Raw genomic sequence first — 17,074 nt, 5'->3', positions numbered from 1 at the left:
TTTGTATCCATAAAAAGGAAAACCCCTAGTAAATAAAACAACAGCTTTCTATTTAATTGCTGCTAAAATTATCGAGATTTGCTTAATTTATTTTTAAATAGAAGCATTGATAGATGCTTCAAACTATTATTAGTGATGTAAAAATTCCATTGCATCCTGGAGATCAAGAACTGTGGATTCTAACTAGTTCAGGTTCAGTTACATTTGACCTTGAAAAGTCTCTGGACCTCATTTTCACTTCTGGAAAATTAAGTGATCTCTAAATCCATGGAATATTCTGATTCTAATTCTACTAACTATTTTGCACAAATAATCCCTTTATTTTACCAAGTTCATTACTAAGCCAAATTTGAAAAATCATTATCTCTGAATAGAATTTTTGAAACAAAGCTGCTTTAAAAAGCATTCTTTTGTAGCTCTGATCTGTGGGGGGAATGTACAATAACTTGTAAGTCAAAGTAAAACATATTTAGATTATCTAGAATAACTATAGGCCCAAATTGAAATTTTCAGTTTGTTCAAGAATATTCCATTTATGTGGGAACTACCTTTGACTTTCAGTACTAGAAACTGAAAAAAGAAACAAATTCCTTACTTCAGCCAACACTTTTCTTACTCTGGGCCAAGAGAGGAAGGAGAAATGCTGGTTAAACCAGTATGCTCATCTGGCACAACAAAATTCAAGAGCAATTTTTTATAGGTGAAATTTGCAAAAGATGCTTTTTTACTATGTATAGGTAAGTTCCCTTTAACCCAAAATTCATTTTTTCTATCTTTTTTAGATAGATATTTTGCATGTTTTAGAGTATAAAGATAGAATGTTACTTTTATGAAGTATAAGCAGAAAATTTAACTTACAAGTTGAGATGTTTTTTATGCATACTCTTATTTTGATCACAATAGGAAATGTATGACCTTTCTTCTAGAAGGTATCCTGTTCTTTAGGTAAAATTAAAGACCAGGAGCTTTTTCTTTGAAAATATTAATTATTGTTTACACATATATATATTTCCAAATTCACATTAATTTTGAGACTATTTAGTCATGTTCTGATTAGTTTTCATTTTTTTATATATTTGAAGTTTGAACTGCTTTTTCATATATTATTTTCCATGTGAAAAAGAATTAGTTCTAAGACTTAATCAAAGTTTTGGTCAGTGAGCAAATATAAAGTGACAGATGTCCTTCTGAATATTTTTTTTTTGAAAAACCAAAAAGTTGATGATTTATGGTTCCTGCGGCTAGAGCTTATTTATAAAATGAAGAATAGGGCAGACCTGTTGTTAACTGTCCTGTAACTGCTATAAATTGCATTTTTTTTGAATTTTCATTTTTAAATCTATTGTGGCTTTGACACTTTGCTCTAAAATAAGTATGCTCACTCCTTACCCAATGCAGAAACAAGAAGCAAAAAAACAAAACAACAACAAAAAAAAAAACCCAACTAGTTGCTGACATAGCAGGTGTTGAGTGGGAATAAGGAGGAGGTATAAGAATAGAGAAAATGTTATAAAATGCTATGTTAACTTAAAAAAAAAAACTTAAAAAAAATTTCCTCATGTAGGGTCAGACTGCCTTTGATGTAGCAGATGAAGACATTCTAGGATATTTAGAAGAACTGCAAAAGAAACAAAATCTGGTATGTTTAACAGTTATATAAAACACATAGATAATTGCTTGGTTTTAACTTTAAATGTTAGCAGTTTTTCTTTCCATTAGTGTTTTGTGTGTCTCTTTTAGTGAAATTAATTTTGGTGCCCCTGTCAGGAAAAGGTTGTCAAGGGATTTTTGTTTTTCCTGGGCAAATTTAGTGTTTTGATTATTGCTTAATATGTCAGTATGGTTAAAAGCATGTTCTTACAATCTCTGACTTCTTTAAAAAAAGAACTAAAAAAAGCTTATACTGTGTTATTTTGCTCTTTGATCAGAATACCCATTGCTAACTTTTTCATGCTTATCTAAGAAGGGAACCAGGGCTTAAATGAAATTAAAAGTACAGAATAACTAGGTAGTTCAGTCGAACTCTGTGTCCTTGAAAATGAGTTTGATAGCTGTCTATGTTGTCACTAATGCCCTTTCCCTTAGCACTTATGTTTAAGGTAAAATAAATCCTTTTTAAGAAAATGACTAAGATTGATAGGTCATATACAGAATACAATCAACTATACATGTTATTGCTTCATATTATTTTAATAACTTTTTCCCAATAATGATTTTATGAAAGCTCCATAGTGAAAAGCGAGAAAAGAAGTCTCCATTAATTGAATCCACAGCCAATATGGATAACAACCAATCACAAAAATCATTTAAAAAGTAAGTAAAATATTTAAATGAGTTTCATTATTGTTGGGGAGAGGATGTATAAAGTCATTTGATTTTCAGGAATGTAGGTAGCCTTTGCAAAATTAGAGCATTTTGTGATTAGGCATATGTTTTTCATCTACAGCAAAGAGACATTAATTATTGAGCCAGAGAAAAATGCAACCAGTATTGAATCTCTTGAGCATGAAAAGGCAGATGAGGAAGAAGAAGGCAAGAAAGATGAATCTAGTTGCTCTAGTGAAGAAGATGAGGAAGATGACTCAGAATCAGAAGCTGAAACAGGTAAAAAAAAATTTTTTTCTGAATCAGGAGACTTGTAGACTTCTGATGTATTCTAGAGTGAGATCCTATTAGTATAGAAAGAATAACAGTTGTTCTTAGTCTTAATTCAGCAGTCATTTGCTGAACAAAGTGTTGTATGTTACACTCTGACTGCAAAGCCTGTGTAATATTCCCTTAATTAGCAATGATTGACAATATTGTTAATATAATTTAACTAAACTATATTGTAGTGCCATTCCAAAGAACAGATTTTGATGTTCCCTAACATTTTTCCTAATTGCCTTCAGTGACATTTTCATCCTTTCACAAAGCCCATTTATAATCTTAAAAGAGGGTGGCTGTATTAAAAATATCATTGATTACAGTCATTATTGAAGAATTTTCATCCCTCTAATTTTAAATTTGTGCAGTTGTAAGCTTACTAAAACTTGTTAAGTAGCAGGTCAATTCTCTGAGAGCCTCCATAGCTGTGAATCATAATGCTTGAAGGAGTTGCAAAGCAGCCTTTGATGTAGATGTTCCTTATGGATTGGGAATTAAATAAATTGGAGGGAAGAGGGAAGAGGAGAGAGGTCAGACAATGCAAAGGCCTCTCAGTGGAGAGGTTAAACAGCAACTGCCTCTCAGTCTTCTTGTGTCATCATCATCTTCTCATGTGAAGAGATCCATTCTACAGGTCAGAGTTAGACCTCCAGCAGCCACTGGCAGGTGGCTCCCATATCACAACAAAAACTTAAATGTGCACTATAGCTCTTGGAACAATCAATATATAATTGGCACATAAAGCAGTCCAATATAAAGTAACATTGAACCAGTTCAAATATATTTTAAGTGCTTATCAAGCATAATAGTAGCTTTTCCTTTTATTTCCTTCAGTTTACTGGTTATCTCTGTATATATGAGTTTTTATTTTTTTATATCTGCAGTCAGTGTGTGTATTGTTTTTCTTGTCCAGTGTTCTTGACTTAGCATTGCTTCATAAAGGTCCCTATTTTTTCATAAGCTTCATGTTATTTTAATTTGCATTTTAATATTCCATTACATTGATATTCATAGGACCTTTAAGGTGACCCTAATTCTAGCAAAAATGAAGACAATAAACCCAAAGAGATATGTCCCATATTGCAGGGTTTGTTCTGTCATTTATCAGCTATTGCTCATTTGAATCGTTTTTAGTTCTTGGCAATTACTAATAATATTGTTATAAATATTTGTGGACCTAATTTTTTTAAAAAGTAAAAAAAAAACCTGTTTTCATACATTTACTCATAAGGTACCAAATTGGACTATTTATAGGTGTTTGATGTTTTTTGACCAAATCTTAATTATGCGCCAGTATTAGCTAATTTTTAAAATATTGCTTTATGCAGTTGAATAAATAGGTTTTCATTTTCTAAGCTTAATTATTTGAACACTTATTATATACAGAGTGTTCTAAATTTTAGATGTGTACACTACACATTTTCTTAAAATTATTGAGGTATAAATTAAATTAGGTGCTTCCGCTTTTGTTTTTTTGGGGGGGAGAGAAATTAGCATGTGGCATAGTTTTCATTTTATAGTTTAAAGTAGAGCATTAGAAATTTGTCAGATTTTCTTTTTTGTTAAACTTTCCCATTTAGGTCTTAATCAGTCAGGTTCTAAACTATCTTGCCAAGTTTTTAAAATTATATATAGTTCTGAAATCCTACTGCCATAATTCAGTGAATTTGTGATCTCTTCATTGTGGATGCTTTCTCTATCCCAAAAGCAAACAGCCAACTATCTTGTCCATGTTCTATCATAAATATTCCATGGAGAATATCCAGGTCTTTGATCATCAATTTAAGCATCAGTATAGTATCCAGGCTGGCTGGCCAATCATCTATTATTACTAGGCCACTTGGATCACACATTGAAAGTGAAAAAAAAAAAAAAATATGCTTTTACCACAGAGGTTTTCATTTCTCTTTCTGGAGGTGGATTGCATTTCTCATCATGAGTCTTTTGGAATTGTTTTGGAATATTGTGTTGATCAGAACAGCTAAGTCTTTCACAGATGAACCTTGATATACAATATTACTTTAATATATTCGTTGTACTGCTGGTTCTACTTACTTCACTTTGCTTCAGATGATGTAGGTCTGGTTTCTCTGAAACTATCCAGTTTATCATTCTTAAAGCAAAACAGTATTCTTTCGTATTCTATCATGTACCACAATTTATTTAGCCATTCCCCAATTGATGGGTATCCCCTTCAATTTCCTCTTTTTTTTTTTTTTTTTTTTTTTTTTTTTTTGTAAAATAATTACTATAAATTTGTGCATATGGGTCTTTTTTTTTTTTTCTTTTTCTTTTTTTTTTTAATCTCTTAAGGATACTAATTTAGTAGTGATATTGCTGGGTCAAAATGGATAGTCTTTTGAGCATAGTTCCAAACCAATATTGATGGATTAGTTTACAGCTCCATCAGCACAATGAGTGTCCTTATTTTTCCCCATCACTTCCAGCATTTGTCATTGTGCTTCAGAAATGATTTAGAGCATTTTTCATGTGACTTATTAAAAAAAACTTTGATTTTTTTTTTTTTCTAAAATTGCCTGTTTATATCTCTTAGCTATTTATCACTTCGGAATGACATTTATTTATTTATTCATTCAATCTGCCATTGTCTTCAGCATACCTGCTCTTCTGATGTTTTGTTAATTGTAACATTCTACATGTTAAACAGCATTTATAGTATGAAAGAGACAAAGTATTAAAATCACTTAATGTATTTGAACCCCATATTTAGGTTAACAGTATCTTGAAACAAACTTTTACTTTATTGACCTTGTGTCTTCAGCTCAAAGAGTGAGTTTGCTCTGCATATATAGTTTAAATTCCTTACAGCTCAGAAAACACATCATTATATTTATAAACTCATATTCTGATTCTATCCCATCCATAAGATGGTCATGGGTATTTCTTATCTATTGCCCCCTAAATGTCACTCACTCATTCCCCCACCCTCATTTGCAAATCCATGCATATGTCCAGTCTGAATCCAAACTCAGTTGTATTGATAACTTTTCTTTTGCTCTTTTATATCATTGTTTTGGTTCACTCTTGACCAGCCTGGTCCTGCGACCAATGTTTGGAAAGCAATCTAAGTGGACATATGATGTGGCACTTCCTTAGTAGCTACTGCAAACGCTTTCTTTCTCAGCAACTTTAGATACTCAAGAATCCCCAAAAGAAAGTATTTGCCTTCAAAGCTCTTGGCAGTAGCCAAATTTTTCAATACTGGAAATGGATAGAGTTATATAAATGAAAATGACATTAGAGAAAGTGGATTGCCATCTGCTTTGGCATGGACCTAAAGAATGTGGCATTTTTCCATCTGCCTTGCAGCTAAAATGTGTGATATTCTTGATAGCAAGTAACATTTTACTTTTCTGTTCATATCCATAACCCATACTTAACTCAATTTTTTTTTATATATTAAGTGCTTAATAAATTTTTTTTTATTCAATCATTTATTATTGGTTCATTTTTTGGCTATCTTCAGTTCCAGCAATGTTACTTTTCTTGCAGATATTGGTTGTACTCTACATAACCATTTCTGTGGTATAGGACTTTATTCTCTTGCTTGTTTTTTTCTTATTTTTTTTTTCCCTAAACATTGTGTATACATTTTGAACATTTTGGTTCCCTCCTCTTTTTTTTTTTTTTTTTTTTTTTTTTTCCCTTTCCCTTTGCCTTTGCCTTTGCTTTTGCCTTAGTCTTAGTTTTGGAGCAAATTTTATCCCTTAGTCATTTTAACACTTGAATCTCACTTGGAGAGACCCTGTTAGACCACAAAATGCCGTACAAGGGAAGCTTTGGAGAACATCATCAGCATTAAGGAATCTTTCCATTTGCACCAGACACAGTCCGTGATTTGAAGCATGTTCCCATTTAGTCATTTATTTCATGAAGTTCCTCAGATTCTAAGTATAGAATCATAGTAATGATTTTATTGCTCTTTTTAAATATATATTAAATATCTTGAGAAGAAATAATATTCATGTGATTTTTTTTCTTTTTTTTTTTTAATCTAACTTATCTTTTCACTTGGCAAGATTAAAAATTGGACTTTTTTTTTTTTTTTGTAAAGGCTCTTTAATGCATGAAACTTTTGTCTTTAAGATTTTATAGTAGTTCTGAGTTTTTTTTTAACTGTTGTCTTAAGTAGTTTACCTGCTTAAAAAAAATACAATGTTATTAATCAAAAAAGAAAGCTCAAGACAAAACTTTTCTTCTAAGTGATCTGTGATAGTCTTTTTTTTTTTTAATCCTGAATTCATATTTTTTATTGGAAGCAGATTTTCTTTATAAATAAAAATTCTAATTGTGTCCCTTTTTTGCCCCACTTTGATTCTTGCAATCAATATTAATAAACTAGATTCTTAAAAGTCCATATTAAATTAGTCATGTAAACTCTTAAGAGAGAAAGAATTAGATTGCAGTTCATTGTAGGTGCTAATGAGATTTTAATTTATTTCCAAATTTGGTAGTTATTTCACATCTCCTTTTAACCCCACCTTATCCATGTTACAAAACATTTATTGTTACTTACTATGGGAACTTAGTAAAAGAGGCAATGAATCATTAAAAATTTATTACCATTACCAGAAAGAATACAAAAAACAAAGTACCATTGTCATATTGCTATGCTCTTTGAACATAACATACATTAACACTAAAATAAAAGATTCCTTTGAAAATTAGTTGAGAGTAGTAGGATATGCTAACACATGTTTATCTGGAATATACAACTCTTTCCCCATATCAATAAGGATTCTGCCTTTTTTTCTTTGTACACTTGGACATGCCAGGCTTTTTTTTTTTTTTTTTTGGACCCCCATTACATATTTTGATTTCAGTTCCAATAAAGATTGTCTGATCGAGTTTTTTTCCCTCATCATTAGCAGGGAGAAATATAATTCATTTTTATGGATTCATTTCATAGAGCCCTGTTAGTTCAACAAAGTCTTGAAGCTTGGTTTAATGATTTTTAAAATTTTATGCTGTAAATAGAAAGTCAATGTGAAAGCTGTGTGGTCTTCACATTTATTTTTTCTACAGAACACTTATCAGGTTTTTATCAAATTTTACTTATAAATGGAGAAAAATCTACCTATATTCTTTTTCATAAAAGATTTTTTTTCTTGAACCTTCCAATTTATTCTCATGATTTATTTCATTCTACTGAAGTTTTTTAAGTTCCCCATCATTTTTAGTGTTTTTGTTTTTAGAAAAATAATTTCAAAAGAAGACTTTAAAATCATACCTTTCTTGTTATAAATTGAAACAGAAATATTTTTAGTCTTGTCTCTTAATAATCCAAATTTTTGCTTTTGTGTCTTTAAGATAAAACAAAACCTATAACATCTGTTGCTAACACCAATACCTCCAATGTACCAGCAGCTCCTATAGCTGTCACAACACCTACTTTGTCTTCTGGCCAGGTGACACCTACATCACCAATTAAAAAGGTAAGTAAGAAAATCAGTTCATTGAAACTTGCATTTTGCTCAGAGGAACGAAATAGATTATTCACAATTACACGTTGATCATTTTCGGCTTATTTTAAGTTAAGAATATTTTATTCATAAAATATTTGGTTTGGAAACGATGCCATGCAATTTCATTTTCATTATTTCAGTTATTTGTAACAGGACCAAGAAAAATTAATATTGGTAATAAAACAAATCACATTATGGAGATTAAGTTTACATGTTAAGATGATTTGGAAACTTTACTAACCCTATCCATATTTGCATGATAGCTAACATTCATCTAAACTTTGGTATTTATAAAATGTTTTTATTTACTTTAGTCCATTTTGTGTCTTTCTCTTAACCATGTGAGATAAGTACTATATAGCTGTCATTATACCCCTCTAAAAATGAGTAAGCTGAGCATAAAGAACTTGTTCATGGTCATAGAGTCTTTCCTTTATAATTTTCCCCTCTTTCTGATCCTCTTGCTAAGATTACTACTCTCTTCTTAGTCATCAAGCTCAAGCTCATCCTCAACTCCTCACACTCATGCCCTATGTCCAACTTGCTGTCAAGACCTGTTCATTCTATATGTATAACCATCTCTTATATATGTGCTACTTTCCTTTGATACTGACACTCCCTGCTGTAGCCTTTATCACCCTGATTATAGAACAATAGCTGGATGGTTCTCACTGGCATAAATCTTTTCCCTTTCTAATCTATATCCCAACTTGCTGTCAAATTGATGTTCCTAAAGTACAAAGATGTCCCTGTTAATCTCTCATGCAGTGAATTCTAGTGATTTCCAGTTACTTCCAAGATCAGATATTAAATTGCCTATAGATTGTTCAAATGTCAAACACATTGTCTCTTTTCTTCTTAAAACTTTCTCTGCTACAAACTCTCAACAATCCAGTAACACTGGCCTTTACTCTCACTGTCTTCATGTGAGATGTTCCATTCTCTGCTCCCCTTATCCTGTTGTACTGTATGATATGTGTATAAGCTTTTTAAGAATTTTTCACTGAATTGTATTTGGATAATAGGCCTTCTTCACCTTTCTACATGAGTGATTATGGGTCTCATTTTAGGAGGCCCCACAGTGTTCTTAGAGTTGATTGGCCTTTATTACATCACCTAGATTCTGGAGAAGGACTTCGTCAATTATAGGCAATCTTCAACTTGAACTATATCCTGACAAAAACTTTTGTTCAGTATATGTTGTTTTTGTTTTATATTTCATTTCATATCAGTGATCAAATCAAAATCTTTTTTAACCAAAAAACAAGTATTTTGAATTCTGTCCACTTCTTAGTTAAATTGTGTAGTGTTAAAATATGATCCACTATGGAATATCACTTGTGAAAGCCTTCTTGCTTAGTACTTTCTATTTTCCTCATCAATAACATTGTTGAAATAATATCAGTTCTATTAAAATTTTTATTTAGGTGGTAAAGTAGTCATTTGGGTCAGAGTGATTTAGTTTCTTCCTTTACTTTTTTAAGTTTAAAATATTGTCCACATCTTTGGTTTCTTTTCCTTTCTGAGGATTGATTCCTTTATATATCCTCAATATTATAATTGCCAGCACAGACTATCTTATGTTTCATTATTCCAGTTCAGCTAATTTTTTTAGCTTGATTTTTTTTCCAAAATTCTACTTTCTTAAGCCAAACATACTATTTTTAGTCCAAATATGGTGGTAAAAAAAGATAAATTTTAAAAGGTTTTGCAGCCTATGTTCTTGAATCATTTCAGCATAACATCAGTTAAATTTAGGTATGAAAATGTATGTGTGTGTGTGTATGTATATATATATATAATGTCTATTTTCCATTTTTGCCTTCACCTCATTTTTCTGTTTGTTACTTCAAACAATTTTATTGCACAAAGATTGTTTCATAATTGGATAGTCTTCTACTTTGTATATAATCTTTGGAACTTTGTAATGATGGCAAACATTAAAATTCTGATTTAGTATAATAATAACTAAATAATCTTTTGGCATTAGTGATGGAAATAACAAACCATTAGACATTTGTCAGTTGCAACCAATAATTGATCTTTAATGATTTTCTTGAATATCAAATTTTAATTGAGTTACTGTCTCTACCTGACTACTGAAGTTAGCAAGGACCACAGGCTTAAGTCTTGTTTACTTCACAGTTCATGTTCTTTCAGCAAGATCTTAGGAAATTAAAACAAGTCACGTATGCCTCCTTCCTTAAAAGATTTCTTTAAGAATTGTGGTGACAGTAATGTCTGCTATAATAAACAAAGGAGCCACATCAGTAGCATACAACAAAACAGATCTTACATCCTTAGTTGAATCAATTATTCCTTTTTTCAATCATATTCTTAAAGTATCCAAGTATACTAACGTAGCCAGTCTTTGAAGAACGTTGTACAATTTTCTCAACAATCACTGAATTTTCGATCTACATTCATAGTAGTGGTCTTCATTATTTTCTTCAAGTTTCCTGTTGTTATTGTTTGTTTGCTTTTTAAATCTTTATTTGCCAAAATCAATGATTCTAAGACCAGAATGCATCAAAGCAATGCAGAGTCACCTTATAGAACCATGCCTTCTTCAGGAGTGACATTTAGTATTTCTGTAATTTGATCTTACTTTCCATTTATTTGTTCCACCAACTTTTATTGCATGTACTCCCATTAGAAAGTTTACCATTCTTCCTTTTGTTTTGCATCGTATTGAAACCAGCAAAGGATCAGTGGCTATGTTGATTTAATTTAAAGAGTATTAACATCAAATTCTTCAACCTCTGTTATATTGGCATATCAGTTGCAATTTTCATAGTGGCTTTCTGTGTATGGTTTGATATTTTGGTCTTTTCTACTTTGAGTGTAGGAAGATGAGTAATATCTGATTGGTTTTTGATGTGTATTAAAATCATGTCTGGCACCTCCTTGATTTGTCTCTCTGGAGATTTACTAAATCATATTTCCATCTTCATTCTATTATATTTTAATTCCTTTACTAATACATAGCACCATGTAGAATATATGTGTCCACCTAGTTATTCTTCCCTTTCCATTTCTGTTTCTAGACTGTTTATTGCCCTCTAATATCTACAGAATATTTTTGTGCATGGATCATTTGTTTAATATCTCACACATACAAAATTAATTGTCTTATTTAAAAACATAGTTTCTGTTCTTCAGGAAAAACCTCAGTTAACTAGAATCCTCCAGTACTATATTCTGGTTAATTGTATGTACAGATATCATTAAATACAAAATTAAATAAGGCTTGTCAGCTTATTTGCCTTGTAAGTGGTCCACTTGCGGCAATTATTTATTTAGTTTTTCTTGGTTACTTGGCTTGTAATTTAAAAACAAGCAAGAGGTATTTAATTTAAAACACAGTACAAATTTCAGCAGAATACTATATTCTCACTTTTTAACAAGTTCAACAAAACCAATGTATTCAAAGAGCTAGTCACCTTAGGAAGAGAGTATACACGTATTATAATAATACCACTGTTAATTTTTTTTTTCAAAATTGCTTTCAAAAACTGCAATACTATTTTGAATGAGTAAATCTTCATTGAGAAGAGAATAATTTAAATTAGATGCAGCCAAAAACCATTTGAATCCACTGGAGAGAATCATATTGGACAGGATACTATCATTGCATAGCAAAGTATACATATATAATAGCATGAAAAACAACTCCTGTGAGCAATTCAGTTAGTCTTGGGCAGTCTGAATTTTCTTTTTCCACAGGAAATTAATACCAAACTATTCATTTTAATTTGATGCTCTATTCCTAATTTGAAGATACATTATTATCTTCCAACACCTGCAAACTAATTTTAGTAAACATAATACTTGTGCAAAATATTGTATAAGGAGTTGTAAGAAGGAAATACAAAGTTAAAAGACGTGCTTCCTGTTCTGGAGCTCATAGTCAAATATAATTGAATGATTTTCTCAATTAATTATGAAGCTCAAATTTCTTATAGTAATCACAAATTAAAAATCATTCCTGAGGTGAATTATTTTTTAAATATTAATAAAAGATAATAAAAATGTTAAATCTGAAGAACAACACAACTTTATCATCTCTTAAAATAATCTTAACTTCTGTTACCTTGAGGATTCATATAATTAATTTATATTCAATTTGGGTCAGAAGATTTCTTCCCCCTCCCCCCCCATTTTTTAAATCTGTAGAGCAAAATGTGTTTAAAGCAAGCTATATGATTTGCTAAAAACCAAAATTCAGGTTTCACCTTTTTGTTTGTTGACTTCAAAATGGTTGGTATTCTTTTAGTTTATGTTTTTAGATTGGCTACCTTAATGTACTAGGTACTCTGGCTTTCTATTTTAATGAATAGTGTTTATTTTTAACTGTCTTGGGAATATAGCTTATTTCTCTAACAGCTTCTTTCATTGTGCTGTCTTCTGTACTAAGATTAAAGCTTATTCTAAATTATTTTAAAGAACTAAGGTCAATTTTTCTAGTTTCGATCTTAAATGAGCAAATGAATATTGTGTCCTTTCTTAACTTTTTTGTGTTCTTTCGATCTTCATTTCTTTACATGTCATGTTTTAATTGGCTTTAGTATGATTTCATTCCTCCTATCATTCCTGTGGCGGAATCAATAAATCCTGCATCATGGAGGCAGGGGTTACGCAAAACTGGCATTGTTCTTGTGCCCAGTAAGGGTGAAAAACTTCTGGTGAGGATTTTGTATGTACAAGAATTTGTTTTAGGTTATAATATAACAAACTTAATCCATATGCGAGGGCTACATTTGCATGGTTTTAAATTTTTACTGTGTGGTCACTTCTGCTTTGTCTAGATTTGCATCTTGATGTCTCTGTGTGATTAAAATGTGTGGAGTGCATTTTTGTAAGCCTAACTTCTAAAATTCTGTTCCATTTTTCCAGCTATGGATGTCCTCATTATTGATGAAGTCATTAACATAGGAAAACAGCATTTTCTTATATAAGATCATATTCCTGTTTGCTTACAAATGTTATTTTGATCTAATTCTATTATGATGGATATACTTCTCTCTCCTCTCCCCCCCATTTACATACAAAAACAGTTTCCAACTTCTACAAAAGTTTCTCCAAAAGAAGAAGAGAGGAAAGATGAATCCCCAGCTTCTTGGCGGCTTGGTCTTAGGAAGACAGGCAGCTACGGTGCCCTTGCTGAAATTACAGCCTCTAAAGAAGCTCAGAAAGAGAAGGATACAACAGGAGTTATGCGCTCAGCATCCAGCCCCAGGCTTTCTTCTTCATTGGATAATAAAGAAAAGGTAAATTTTCACACTTGTACCTAATTGTTTTCCCCATAATGCTGTACCTAATTATCATTAGTTGTACCCCAATCCCTCTAGTACTTCAGTGTTACAAAGCACTTGATATGCATCATCTTATTTGATTCTCTCTTAATAATTGGCTAAAATTCTTATAGGATCATGGACCTAGAGCTGGAAAGAGTTTCAGAAGCTGCCTTTTCCAACTCCTTCATTTTCTTTCTTTCTTTCTTTCTTTTTTAATAGCTTTTTATTGACACAACACATGCATGGGTAATTTTTCAACATTGACCCTTGCAAATATTTCTGTTACAATTTTTCCCTTCTTCCCTCCACCCCCTCCCCTAGATGGCAGGTAGTTCATACACGTTAAATATGTTAAAATATATGTTAAATACAATATATGTGTACATATTTATAGAGTTCTCTTGTTGCACAAGAAAAAGTGTATTTAGAAAGATAAAAATAACCTGGGGGGGGGGGGACAAAAATGCAGTCCACACTTGTTTCCCAGTATTCTTTTTCTGGGTGTAGCTGGTTCTGTTCATCACTGATCAATTGGAACTGAATTGGTTCCTCTCATTGCCGAAGAAAGCCACTTCCATCAGAATTGATCCTCATGTGGTATTATTGTTGAATAATGATCTCCTGATTCTGCTCATTTCACTTAGCTTCAGTTCACTTAAGTCTCTCCAAAGCTCTCTGTTCATCCTGCTCGTCATTTCTTACAGAATAATAATATTCCATAACATTCATATACCATAATTTACTTAGCCAATCTCCAATTGATAGGCATCCATTCAATTTCCAGTTTCTAGCCACTATGAAAAGGGCTGCCACAAACATTTTGGCACATACAGGTCCCTTTCCCTTCTTTAGTATCTCTTTGGGATATAAGACCAGTAGTAACACTGCTGGATCAAAGGATATGCACAGTTTGATAACTTGAGCATAATTCACAACTATGGATCCGTTCACAACTCCACCAAATATGCATCAGTGTCCCAGTTTTCCCACATCCCTTCCAACATTCGTCATTATCTTTTCCTGCCATCTTAGCCAATCTTATAGGTATGTAGTGGTATCTCAAAAGTTGTCTTAATTTGCATTTCTCAGATCAGTAATGATTTGGAACACCTTTTTATATGAATAGAAATAGTTTCAATTTCATCATCTGAAAATTATCTGTTCATATCCTTTGACCATTTATCAATTGGAGAATGGCTTGGTTTCTTATAAATTAAATTTCTTATAACTTAGTCAATTCTCTATATATTTTCGAAATGAGGTCTTTATCAGAACCTTTAACTATAAAAATGTTTTCCCAGTTTATTGCTTCCCTTCTAGTCTTGTCTGCATTAGTTTTGTTTGTACAAAAGCTTTTTAACCTGATATAATCAAAATTTTCTATTTTGTGATCAATCTCTAGTTCTTCTTTGGTCACAAATTCCTTCTTCTTCTACAAGTCTGAGAGGTCATCTATGTTCCTCTAATTTATTTATGATCTTGTTCTTTATGCCTAAATCATGAACCCATTTTGATTTAATCTTAGTGTATGGTATTAGGTATGGGTTAATGCCTAGTTTCTGCCTTACTAATTTCCAATTTTCCCAGCAGTTTTTGTCAGTGAATTCTTATCCGAACAGTTGGGGTCTTTGGGTTTGTCAAACACTAGATTGCTATAGTTATTGACTATTTTGTCCTGTAAACCTAACCTATTCTACTGATCAACTAGTCTATTGTTTAGCCAATAGCAAATGGTTTTGGTGACCACTGCTTTATACTATAGTTTTAGGTCAGGTACAGCTAGAGCCCCTTCATTTGATTTTTTTTTTTTTTTCCATTAGTTCCCTTGAAATTCTTGACCTTTTTTTCTTCCAGATGAATTTTGTTATTTTTTTCTAGGTCATTAAAATAGTTTCTTGAGGGGCAGCTAAGTGGCACAGTGGATAGAGCACCAGCCTTGAATTCAGGAGGACCCGAGTTCAAATTTGGTCTCAGACACTTAACACTTCCTAGCTGTGTGACCCTGGGCAAGTCACTTACCCCCAGCCTCCCAAAAAAAAAAATAGTTTCTTGGGAGTCTGATTGATATAGCACTAAATAAATAGATTAGTTTCGGTAGTATTGTCATCTTTATTATATTTGCTCGGTCTATCCAACGGCACTTAACATTTTTCCAGTTGTTTAGATCTTACTTTATTTGTGTAGAAAGTGTTTTGTAGTTTTGCTCATATAGTTCCTGACTTTCCTTTGGCAGATAGATTCCCAAATATTTTGGGTATCAACAGTTATTTTAAATGGAATTTCTCTTTCTGTCTTCTGCTGTTGGACTTTGTTAGTGATGTATAAAAAGGCTAAGGATTTATGTGGATTATTTTGTATCCTGCAACTTCGCTAAAGTTGTAGATTATTTCTAATAGTTTTTTAGTAGAATCTCTGGTGACCCTTCATTTTCCCAGATAAGAAAATTGACGTCCAGGGAAGTTAAGTAACTTGAGCTCAGATCCTAAGGTTTCAGAGCGAGACTGTAACATACCTTATATGTATATTCATCATTTTCTTTTTAAATCACTTCTGAATTTTGATATTTTGGAAATTATGATGTTCGGTGATTTACAGCCACATAGAAGAGCACTGGTGGTCTTGAAAAAGATAAACTTTTATATCACAGAGACACTTGGGATCTTTAAATGAGTTGTATGCCCAGTTCAGTTGCCTCCTGTAGTTCAAGCCTATATATGATGCCTGGCCAAGATACCTGGGTGTGAGACAATAATTCAGTAGCTGCCCTTCCAACTGTAGCTTATAAGCCAATTTAGTTTTATTTGTTGAGTTTGTTTTTTAAAGAAATCACAACACTATATTGACCAAAAGCTATAAAGATTACATTGTAGAACAGTTTGCCCTTTAGACAGACTAAAGAAAGGCTCACTATTTAATTATTTTAATAATATAGCTTCCTGAGCTAATTTTAAATCAGTTATATAGTGATTTAGTAGTAGTAAAAAGTCAGAATAAACTTATGTTAACCTAAATATTGTGAACTTTGTTGAACCAGATGAAAAAGAATTTTTGAACTATTAGTAGCTTTGAAATTAATAAATATAATCTTCCAGTGGATATCTTCAACATAAAGAAGATCCAACTCACTTTCAGCTGATCAATGATGGACAGAAACAACTACACCCAGAGAAGGAACACTGGGAATTGAATGTAAAATATTAGCACTATCTACCCAGGTTACTTATACCTTCAGAATCCAATACTTAATGTTCAACAAGAAAATTGGATTTACACACATATATTGTATCTAGGTTATACTGTAACACATGTAAAATTGTATGAGATTGCCTCATCTAGAGGAGGGAGTAGAGCGAGGGAGGAGAAAATCTGAAAAAATGAATACAAGGGATAATGTTATTTAAAAAAATTACTCATGCATATATATTGTCAAAAAATGTATAATTATAAAATTAATAATAAATAATTAAATAAATATCGTCTTCCAACTATAAAATTACATTACTTTGAGTAACTTAACAGTTTTAGGGAATTTCACTGAATGATAAAGGAATTTTCATTTTCTCATTTCCAAACTTGAAAAGAATTGAACCATAAGGAATAATAGCATTATAGACATTTAAGATGGAAGAAATCTTTGGAATTACC

General features: G+C 31.7%; 1 protein-coding gene across 8 annotated transcripts in view; it reads left to right on the top strand.

Moving 5' to 3' along the window:
- The window catches only part of PPP1R12A (protein phosphatase 1 regulatory subunit 12A), a 168,593-nt gene that overhangs the window by 99,736 nt on the left and 51,783 nt on the right, over window positions 1-17,074 (top strand). For all 8 annotated transcript variants that reach the window (XR_012482645.1, XR_012482646.1, XM_074270856.1 and 5 more), the window contains exons 6-10: window positions 1,565-1,639; window positions 2,225-2,313; window positions 2,447-2,604; window positions 7,978-8,102; window positions 13,190-13,402. Coding sequence is in view for 6 of the 8 variants with exons in the window: in XM_074270856.1 (XP_074126957.1) it covers window positions 1,565-1,639; window positions 2,225-2,313; window positions 2,447-2,604; window positions 7,978-8,102; window positions 13,190-13,402 (660 nt within the window). In the remaining 2 variants the exon portion in view is untranslated. The remainder of the gene's footprint in view (window positions 1-1,564; window positions 1,640-2,224; window positions 2,314-2,446; window positions 2,605-7,977; window positions 8,103-13,189; window positions 13,403-17,074) is intronic.

Source organism: Sminthopsis crassicaudata, chromosome 5, assembly GCF_048593235.1.
Source record: "Sminthopsis crassicaudata isolate SCR6 chromosome 5, ASM4859323v1, whole genome shotgun sequence".
Lineage (NCBI taxonomy): Eukaryota > Metazoa > Chordata > Mammalia > Dasyuromorphia > Dasyuridae > Sminthopsis > Sminthopsis crassicaudata.
Note: the sequence above shows the minus strand (reverse complement) of the source record. Positions and strands in the feature narration are given on the sequence as shown.